The sequence below is a fragment of the Lactuca serriola genome, chromosome 4 (genome assembly GCF_051521515.1).
Source record: "Lactuca serriola cultivar US96UC23 chromosome 4, Lser_US96UC23_V15, whole genome shotgun sequence".
Classification (NCBI taxonomy): Eukaryota; Viridiplantae; Streptophyta; class Magnoliopsida; order Asterales; family Asteraceae; genus Lactuca; species Lactuca serriola.
In genome coordinates this window covers 68034068-68045380 of record NC_136411.1, presented here as the reverse complement: position 1 = coordinate 68045380, position 11313 = coordinate 68034068, and the positions used below count along the sequence as shown (strand labels likewise).

The 11313-nt window shown below is 38.9% G+C and overlaps 1 protein-coding gene across 1 annotated transcript; it reads left to right on the top strand.

Annotated features, from left to right (window-relative positions):
• Positions 1-443: 443 nt before the first annotated feature.
• LOC145101813 (Mechanosensitive ion channel protein) lies at positions 444-3259 on the top strand. The gene is made up of 7 exons (XM_079039082.1): positions 444-576; positions 957-1686; positions 1788-2065; positions 2166-2266; positions 2347-2454; positions 2528-2749; positions 2919-3259. Exons 2-7 carry the CDS (start codon positions 1004-1006, stop codon positions 3009-3011), a joined length of 1485 nt encoding a protein of 494 aa, XP_078895208.1. The 5' UTR covers positions 444-576; positions 957-1003; the 3' UTR covers positions 3012-3259.
• Positions 3260-11313: the final 8054 nt, after the last annotated feature.

Here is an 11313-nt window from a genome sequence, read left to right as displayed (position 1 = left end):
TTATATCTCTTAATCTTAATTAATGCATGCCACTTGTCAACCTATTGATTCTCCATTTCAAATTTTAAAATTTTAAATTTCTCATTCTAATTACATTAAATTAATATCATTAGAATACAATTTAACATAAAACTAACACAAATTATAAAGTGATATAATTTTACAAATTTATTTAAAGCAATGATTATAATTTTATATAACTAAAAATATCTCTTAATTAATAATTTATTTAAAATAAATGATCAATAATTTTGAGTTTTTATTATTAAAGTTTAATTAATTTTATAACTATGGTTCGTACGGATTATAAACTAATATATATATATATATATATATATATATATATATATATATATATATATATATATATATATATATATATATATATATATATATATATATATATATATATATATATATATATATATATATATGTATATATTCGCAACCAAATAATGATTTTTACATTTTGGGACAATATCTCTTCCTCTTCAATAATAGTCTTCACCCTTTTCGAGTCTTCCGCAGTCATATCTAGCCGTCGACGTGAGTCCGAGTAAAGCAATGGGAATACAGGTAAGGATATCTTTTTCTCGCCTTGCTGTCGAAGGCTTTGATTTTCCTTGATGAACTCTCGGTAAATATACGAGAAGGGTTTTGTTTAGTGTTGTGCAATTTGACACTTGCATCAGGACGAATCGTAATTTACTCTTTTCTAAAACATAAAACCAGAATACAATTTTATCTTGTTTATCAAGTAATCTTGCAGTTCTGTTCATACCAAAAATTGAACCATTGAGTTCGTCATACTTTAGGTCTAGATTTTTGATTTTTTATATCAATTTAGTGTAATTCTGTTTTTTAGTTGATCTTAAACTCTAGTTTGAATATTAGAATTCAGTTTCGTTTACTTTTCACGAATGTGCTACTCATCTGTCTCCTATTGATTGATTTAGGTATAGGATTCTTCTTACAAGTTAGGGTTTCAATTGGATGCATAATCATGACCTCAATTAAGTCCTTGATCCCAAAATCTTCTCATCGGGTGTATGCAAGGAACAGATTTTTGAATCAAGCTCAAGCAACTGCAAGACCGTGTTTTACTTGCATAGGCCGAGACTACTCAACAACCCGAAGAACCACAAGCAACAATGTCGACATAATCTCATCCAAATCATCAAACCTGCACCTTTGGAGCACTTCTCCTCTTCTAGTAACTACACATCTCTTGAATCATCGTCTATACTCATCATCCACAAGTAAAGATGTATCTGCTTCAAGTTCTACTGGATCAGGAATCAACGATACCAGTGGAATCGATGGAAATGATTTGCTTCATAAAGCGAAGGAGGTTTGGGCCTCAAGTGTAAATGTTGCATCCCAAACTGGTGAAAAGGCAAAAGAAGCTTTAGATGAAGTGACTCCTCATGTAGAACAATTACTCAATACCTATCCATATCTTCGTGATGTTGTTGTTCCTGTTAGTGGCACCATAATGGGAACCATTTTAGCATGGGCAATCTTGCCAAGGATATTTAGAAGGTTCCATAAGTACTCAACAGAAGGGTCAAGTACAATCTTACCAGTAGGATCACTGTGGGGTGCAGTACCTTATGAGAAAAGTTTTTGGGGTGCATTAGAGTCTCCAGTCAAATCTCTCATAACCTTCATGGCATTTTCTCAAATGTCAGTAACTTTTTTTTTTTTTTGCTTACTTGTATAAATTAATTTTTTTAACTTTAATATTAATAATATATCAATATATAATGTTAATTTGTGGTTTATAGAGGCGTAATGGTGGCACCAACAACAATTGCATCACAGTATATCGCACCTGTGTGGAGGGGTGCTGTTATCATTTGTTTGGTGTGGTTTTTGCATAGATGGAAAACAAGTGTGATAACACGTGCTTTGGTTATGAAGACTGTTGTGGGTGTTGACCGAGATAAGCTGTTGACTTTGGACAAAATCTCTTCTGTTGGGTTGTTTGTTCTTGGTGGTATGGCTTTAGCTGAAGCCTGTGGGGTGGCTGTGCAATCTATTTTAACAGTTGGAGGAATTGGAGGTTAGTATTTTTTTTATTTTTTTTTAAATAATACAGCGCCTAATAAATTGTTCAAAACATGTATTTGAAAAGTAATACTTGTTATTTTATATCTTTGTAGGGGTTGCAACTGCTTTTGCAGCTAAAGACATTCTTGGGAATGTCCTAAGTGGGTTGTCTGTACAACTTTCACAACCCTTTTCAATTGGAGATACGATAAAAGTAATTAAATAAAAAATTTATGTTATTTATTTTATGAATTTGTTATTATGTTATTTATTTTAATTTTTATTTGGTTGCAGGCTGGATCTGTGGAAGGTCAAGTTATGGAGATGGGACTCACAACCACCTCATTGCTTAGTGCAGAAAAGTTTCCTATAGTAGTTCCGAATTCCTTGTTTTCAAGTCAGGTGAGCATTAGTTCATTCATCTCTATCTTTGAATGTTTAATTTTGTAACATTTTTTTTTTTGGTTTTTGGTAGGCAATTGTGAACAAATCACGGGCTGGATGGCGTGTAATGGTGTCCAAGATTCCTGTTCAAATTGATGAGTATGAGAAGATCCCTGCCATATCAGAGGAAATAAAGAACATGATGAAATTAAATTTGAATGTTTTCTTGGAAAAAGAGCAGCCGTATTGTTATTTGTCTCGAGTGGAAAGATCTTTTGTGGAGCTTACTCTTGGATGCAATCTAAAACAGATGGTATGTGTACAAATATAAACAAATCATCCTTGCATTTAACTCTTTTATGAATTGTATGCTATTCACTGCAATAATGTAACCTTAATATTTAACTTACAACAATATGCTATTAAGTTGATGTAATATTTTCTTTTGGTTTTTGAAGCTAATGTCTTGTCTGATTGTGTAGAGTAAAGACAAGTTATTTTCAACAGAGCAGGATCTTCTTCTGCAGTCAATTCAGATAATCAGAAAGCATGGTGCCTCATTGGCTAACACATAGTGATTTCTCTGAATCTACAAAGGAATACTTTAATTTAAGAGTTTGTTCCTTTTTCCTCTCTGGAGGAACCCAAATACTAAAGAGATTCGTTCCATGTACATCCGCGTTTGGTTTGATAACATTCCTTTTTGCTTATATTTTTATGTATAGGGTTGACGTTTTGATGACAAGAAAATACTATACTTTTGTTTTGTAACCCATTCCATTATTATCTTGATACTCAAATGGGGTTTTAGATGTGTCTTCAATCACCCTTGCAAATTATGGTAATGTCACCCATAATTCCAACAAATGAAAGATCATATATATGAAATGTCATGTGGGTGTGTGTAGACTTGACAAAACTTGGCACAACACGACAACCCGATACAAAATTAGCGGGTTTGGGTAAGAAATTTCGACACGGTTATGTAAACAGATGGACACGACACAACACGATAATTAAATGAGTAGGGTTAGGGTCAAGACTTTCAATTCGAATATGACCCGTTTAATTATATATATTTTTATAAATATTTTAAATATCATACATTTGTAGTAGCCCAAACTCAAGAATTAAAAGTAAAATTCAAACTTTCAAAGTGACTTAATTTTACTCTCTTTCACTACCTATCTCATTTGTTTCCCAAACTCTTTCCGTTTTGCTTTTAAAACTTACCATAATTTTTTTTCCATTCCACCTCCCAACTCAAGCATTTCACTTTTTCATTTTTTTTCCCTTCATGACTCTTACTTTTCAATCTTTTTCAACCCTACGTGACATAACATATTTATAAGGTTTAAACCTTAACCCGAATCTCGACACAAAAATAAACGGGTTGATACGACACGATAATTAAATGAGTCAGGTTAGAGTCAAACACTCTCAACCCATTTAATGTCTTGACACGTAACAGACACAACACGACACGATACGTTTGCCAGGTCTAGGCGTGCGACTCTATTTCTTACTTTCTTTTGGCATAATATGGTCATTAATTTTATTTCTTTATTATTATTACTAGATGTGTGAGACCCGTGTATTACAAAGTTTTTTTTTAAATAATATATATTGGTGAGCATTACATGCTTTTTTAGTAATATTTTTACATAAAGACAAAAATCTATAATAAATAAATTAACTATTTTAATATATAAACAAATAAATAAAAACACACGTATTCATAAAATGATGATGACAATAATGTTGTAAACATTAAACATTAATTAATTAAAACTGGTAAATATATAAAAACAAAATGATGAATAAATATGTAAGTTAATGTTTAATAATGAAAAAAACTATTGAAATAATAAAATAATATGTTTAAAATATGTATGTAGTAAATTATTTAAGCTTGTGTATTTTTACATGTTCAATCTTACTCTTCTTCTTAATTTTTTCCAAAACATAAATAATGTCAATATCATCTCTTAACTTGGAAATGTTATAAGTACGACCAAATCTTGCAAAATTAAATGTCTTTACAACAATCTTGAAAACCATTTTTCTTTATCGAGCATACCCTTCAACTCAATAGGAAACTCACTTGTATTCCGAACTAAAAAAATAGTAAATAACAACAATTAAATAAATTTATAAAAAGTAAGTTTTATTAGCAATATGTTATTGGCTATAAAATGAATATATACCCTTTCATATCTTGATAATAAATCACCAGCAGATATTTTCAGAATATTTTTAATTTAACGATCAAACATTGTAAGACCGACAACTCTAACTAAACCTTGAACTCGAACTTTGATCATAAAACTTAAAAATAAAACATATAAAATATTAAAAAGTAAAAATAAAAATATTTTTTTTCCAAGTACCATTGTTTTTTTTCATGATAAGATTAGACTTGTTGGTTTTAACTTTAAGCAGGAAACGAGAATTTCTGAAGGTTGAAAGCTCATAGACATGGGATAACTTAGATAGACCAATGTCAAGATCAATAGCATGGTTCAGATGATCGATCCAAAAAAGAATCATCCAAATCCCTACCATAGCCTGGATATAGGAGAATTGGGTGACCTTAAAAAAATTGGAGATGATACCAGAAACAGGGTACATCAAACCTAGAGAAAAAGGGTACTCCAGGAAGAAAATCCAAGTGGGGGAGATGAAGTCTAGCTGATCGAAAGACTTAAAAGTAGCATCAAAAGGAAAATCCCCATTTGATTTCAGGATTCAATGTCTTCATTATCAAAAGAACAAATCTCATCATAAGACATAATCTTTTGATCGATGAAATCATCGTCGGGAAGAGCGATGATGCTAGCATGAGAACGAAACACTTTCTTGCCCATGATCAACGGAAAAGAAAAATCAGAAGAAATGAGCAAGAGCTTTACCATTAGGATAATCGATAGCGTATGAAAAAGAGCTATAAGAAGTAAAGAGGAATCGGGAACCTAAATGCCCTATTTATGCAAAGATCACAGAAGAAAGAGAAACAATTTGACAAATAATTATGCCTACATTAACGGATATAGTTCTATTCGTTAGAATTCAAATTTCTTTATCCTTTAGGATTGGGGAATCCCTATTTTCATTTTTGTTTTAATTATATGATAAAATTATACACTTTCAAATATTAGGAATTAATCCAAAATATTTTGTAGGTATAATTTTGTGACACCCAAAAATTCAAGCCAATTTAAACTTTTAAAACATTTTCGTCCATTAGGTCATTACATAGTTTGTTTTCAAAATACAGTTATCAAAGTATCCCAGTATCAAATCATAAAAGTCGTAAAAGCGAGAGGATTAGTACGATCAAACATTCACCTTCCCGCGATCACCAGAGGTACCTGAAACAACAACTTAAACTGTAAGCTTGAAGCTTACTGATCTATCCCCCAAAATACCAACCACATAACCATGCCATATAAATATATAACTAAACAACAAGCATAATGAGCCTTCAGCCTGACTGGTCCGCCTCGCAGGCCTTCAGTCTATCTGGACCGCTCTCCGAGACTTCGGCACGTCTGGACCGCCTAGCGGGGCCTTCAGCCTATCTAGACCGCTCGCCGGGCCTTCGGTCTGACTAACATACCCTCTTGGGTTTTGTAGTCTATCCGGGCCGCCCTGGGTATGTTGGCCTTCTGCACAAAGCAGGACCACCTAAACCCAACACCCAAATCAAACAACGTGTGCACATACATTCATAGGCTATCATCATAACAGACAAACCGATCTAACAGATAAAATAGCATAACAACGTCCTAAACCAGGACACCGACCTACCGATGTCATATCATAGCATAATCCTATAACTAGGATATCGACCGAACCCAATCACTAAGCATAAGCATATCACCATCCTAACTAACAGGATGCGAAACAATGCACATATTATATAATAATCAAAATACAAATCCATAAGGGCCGGCCTTGGTGCCTTAGACCCTATTGATATGGTGAGGATAACTCACCATGCAACTGACGTCTGAAACCAGAAAGCTCAACTCGTGGATCACCAACGTGAACTTCACCACCTATAGTTACCGTAAAACCCTTTTTCATAAATCTCCGAATTACCAGAATACCTGTAGAAGTCAACTGGTCAACCCTTAGTCCATGTTGACTCGACTCGTTGAGTGCAATTCACCGACTCGTCGAGTCATTCCTGAACTCGAGAAGTTGTGAAATCCTTGATTGGCTCGTCGAGTTCCCCTTTAACTCGTCGAGTTCATACGTGTCCAAGAATTGGGAGAAACCTTAGCCGACTCGTCGAGTTCAAGGCAATCTTCAACGGACTCGCCGAGTTGTTCATCAACTCGTCGAGTTCATGACCATCTTTTTCCATGCAGATGCTTTTTAAGCCATGGCAAGGTTCCAGATTACAGATCCAAGCTTCTAAGGCACGTTTATCACGTAAAGTTGCAAACTTTACGCACATGCAAGGCTCTAAAGGCCCTAAATGACCAATTTAAGCTTCCAATGGAGCTTTACACCTTGGGAAAGTCTCATCCTTGCACAAGCTGGAAACTTTATGGACTAAGAAGCCCAAGGGAGCTTAGTTCTGAAGTTACAACTTCAGATCTTAACTTGCACACAAGAAAAGCTTCCAATCATACCATGAAAACCCTAGGATTTGTCCAAAGAGGGGATCTAGAATGAAATGAGGTCAGGGTACGATTTATACCTTCCAAAAGATGCCCACTAAGGTAGATTTCAGATCCCACAAGCTCCTTGCTTTTGAATACTTGCTCTCCAAGCTCCTTTCTCCACAAAATCCTCTTCCAAGCTCAAAAATACACAAATGGAACACACACACTCGATTAGGGTTTGAGAAGGAAAAGAAGCAGTAAAGGGGAGGTTGGGGGAGGCCAATGATCCTTTAAATAGAGTGCAAAACCCTGAGATGTATGGTTTCATTTGCCAGCTCCTACTCGTCGAGTAGGTTATTAAAATACGTGGACCAACCCACTGCTACTCGACGGGTAGGGCAATCAACTCGTCGAGTAGCCCTTGAAATCAAGAAACTCACACATTAAATCAATACCTGAGAAATGGGGCGTTACAATTCTCCCCCACTTGAACTAGACTTCGTCCTCGAAGTCTGCTGCAGCGAATAACTCCGGGTAATGCTCCCGCATTTCAGCCTCCGGCTCCCACGTCCACTCGGACCCCCTCAGATGCTCTCACTGTACCTTCACCAAAGGTATCTCCTTATTTCTCAGAATCTTCATCTTTTTCTCCAGTATGGCCACATGCCTCTCTACGTAATTCAAGCGTTCATCAACTTGAATATCATCCAGCGGCACCACCTCCTCTTGATCCATAATGCACTTTCGCAGCTGCGAAACGTGGAAGATGCTGTGTATCCGACTAAGCCCCTCCGACAGCTCTATCCTGTAAGCTACCTTGCCAACCCTGGCAATGATCCTGAACGGCCCAATATAATGGGGACCCAATTTTTCCCTCTTCCTGAAGCGAATCACACCCTTCCACGGCGAGACCTTCAGGAGTACCATATCATCGACCTGAAACTCTAACTCGGAGTGGCGCCGGTCGACGTAACTCTTTTGTCGACTTTGAGTGGTCTGCAGTCGCTACCTGATCTGCTAAATCTTCTTGGTAGTCTGCAAGACCACCTCCGTCCGACCCATCACCCTATGACCAACCTCACCCCAGCAAACCGGGGTGGGACACCTCCGCCCGTACAACAGCTCGAATGGTGGGGCGCCAAGGCTAGAATGATAGTTGTTGTTGTAGGCGAACTCCGCAAGCGGTAGGTGAGAATCCCAACTCCCACCGAAATCAATGACACACGCCCTCAACATGTCCTCGAGGGTCTGAATAGTCCGCTTGCTCTGGCCGTCTGTCTGCGGGTGGAATGTTGTGCTGAAGTGCAACCGTGTGCCAGCTCCTCGTGAAACTTTTGCCAGAAGCGATAGGTAAACCTAACATCCCGATCAGAGACAATGGAAATGGGAACCCCATGGCGAGACATGATCTCGCGAACATACACTTCGGCCAATTTCTCGGCCGATGAGCTCTCCCGTATGGCCAAGAAATGGGCACTCTTGGTCAATCGATCCAAGATGACCCATATAGCATCAAACCCCTTCGCCGTCCTCGGCAACTTGGTAATAAAATCCATCGTGATATGTTCCCATTTCCACATAGATATCTCCAGGGGCTGCAGCTTGCCATGCGGCTTCTGATGCTCGGCCTTGACCATCCTACAGGTCAAGCACCTCTCGACATACCAAGCGATTTCTCGCTTCATGCACGGCCACCAATAGCTCAAACTCAAATCCCGATACATCTTGGTGGCTCCGGGTGAATAGAGAAATGAGACTTATGAGCTTCCTCCATAACCGTCTGCCTAACCCCACCCGACATTGGAACCCAAACCCAACCGCATCGGATCAATAGTCCCCGACTATCCTGCACGAACCGGGTATTCTCGCCCTTGATCCTCTCCAGCTTCCAATTTTCCGGTCGTATGCCCTCAACCTGGGCATCCCTGATCAAACTCACAAGCGGAGAATCCACCGCTATCCTCATACATACCACTGGGGTGGAGCTGACTTGCGGCTCAAAGCATCCGCAACTACATTCGCTTTACCAGGATGGTAAAGGATCTCACAATCGTAGTCCTTGACTACATCCAGCCACCTGCGTTGCCTCATGTTCAGGTTTAGCTGATCCATGATATATCTCAAGCTCTTGTGATCCGTGTAAATGGTACAGTGGACCCCATAGAGATAATGTCTCCATATCTTGAGGGCGAACACCACCGCCCCCAGCTCCAAGTCATGCGTATGGTATCTTGTCTCATGCGGCTTCAGCTGCCGCGATGCGTAGGCTATCACTCGTCCTCTCTGCATGAGGACCGCCCCTAAACTTGTGATGGATGCATCACAGAACACCACAAAATCCTCAACTCCCTCCTGGAGTGTCAAGATTGGTGCCTCACACAAACGATGACAGAGGGTCTCAAATGCCCTCTGCTGCTCGAGGCCCCACCGGAAATCCACCCCCTTCCTCGTCAGACGAGTGAGGGGTACTACAATCTTGGAGAAATCCCGTATGAACCTCCGATAGTACCCTGCCAATCCTAGAAAGCTCCTAATATCTGAGGGAGATTTCGAAATCTCCCACTGCATAACCGCCTTGATTTTGGCCGGATCGACCAAAATCTCCTCCTGGTTAACGAGATGTCCGAGGAACTGGACCTCTCGTAACCAAAACTCACACTTCGAGAACTTAGCGTACAATCGTTCTCGTCTCAGAACTCCCAACAGCTCTCGCAGATGCTCCTCATGCTGCTCTCGGGTCTTGGAATACACCAAGATATCATCTATAAACACTATGATTGAGCAATCAAGCATCGGTCTGCAGACCCGATTCATCAGGTCCATGAACACTGCTGGCGCGTTGGTGAGCCCAAACGACATCACCATGAACTCGTAATGTCCATAACGAGTTCGGAACGCGGTCTTCTCCACGTCCCCCTCTTTGACCCTGACCTGATGATACCTAGACCTCAAGTTTATCTTGGAAAACCAAGATGCGCCCTGTAACTGATTGAAGAGATCGTCTATCCTCGGGAGTGGGTAACGGTTTTTCACCGTTAACTTATTCAACTCTCGGTAATCAAGGCACATCCGGTGTGAACCGTCATTCTTCTGGACAAAAAGAATCGGCGCTCCCCATGGAGAACTGCTAGGTCGAATAAACTGCTTGCCCAACAGTTCCTGTAGCTGCGATGACAGCTCCTGCATCTCTGGTGGTGCCAATCGGTACGACACCTTAGCGATAGGGGTTGTACCTGGCACCAGGTCGATCCTGAACTCGATCGCACCGCGTCTACCCATGTTTTCTGCATTATGTGATTTTGGGATTTGTACTCTGATATTACTTCGGTATGATATACTTTTGGTTGTTTTGACATGGTTACTAGATGCTTTAAAATAAATTAAAAATGAAAATTTTACCTTCTAGTTTTTCGAATGTTACATTATCATAACCTCTTCCTTTTAAACTCACTTTCCTATAAGTCAATAATGATCCACCAACAATCATCACCACAACTACCAAAGAAGAGAGTCTTACCGGAAAAGACACTATCTCGTCAAAGAAGAGAGTTGTCAAACTACCGCCCACCACCATCGATGGATCATAGTGCTCCTCTCTCTCTCTTCTCTAATCAGAATACTCTTTTGTTATCTCGCTCTCTCTCTCTCCTGCTCCAATATGAATACTCCTCTTTTTTCTACTTCTTCTCGACTGCTGCCAACGATCTCCGTTGTCACCTTTGCGTTGCAATCAATCTTCGTCAGGTAGGGTTTCATCACATGTGTGCTGTCATCGGCGTCAGCTAGGGTTTCGACAGATGCCATCGATCTTCGTCGGTTTGGGTTTTGAAAGATGTCCAGATAAATATGCCTCCATCATGGCTGAGATGATAGCATGTGCAAGGTGGAGAAGACGGTGAACATTGCAGGGACATATTCATATACAAGGAAGAAGGCATGTACAAGGTTTTCAAATTAAGGTTTGATCGGATGAGGTGTTGGTGGTGACAAGTGGTGGGGAATAGTTGGTGGTGATAGGTGGTTGTGTCGGAGGTGCTGGCGATGATAGGTGGTGGCGGGTAATATGTTGAGAATCTTATTGTATGAACTAGGGAAATGGAAGGGGGGGGGTGGGGTTATTTGTTTTTTATTAATTTAAAACTCTTAAGAAACAAAAGAAATTTGAAAAATGGAATTATTAAAGACAAAATAGTTATTTCATGTCAATAGGGATGAAACGTATAAATTTAAAACAAATGAGAGACCGATCGAGTTAATTTTT

Bases quoted from the DNA above. Each gene is read 5' to 3' on its own strand.
- LOC145101813 (XM_079039082.1), top strand. From the start codon at position 1,004: ATGACCTCAATTAAGTCCTTGATCCCAAAATCTTCTCATCGGGTGTAT. The intron at 1,687-1,787 runs GTCAGTAACTTT...TGTGGTTTATAG, and splicing joins TTCATGGCATTTTCTCAAAT to AGGCGTAATGGTGGCACCAA. The intron at 2,066-2,165 runs GTTAGTATTTTT...ATATCTTTGTAG, and splicing joins AACAGTTGGAGGAATTGGAG to GGGTTGCAACTGCTTTTGCA.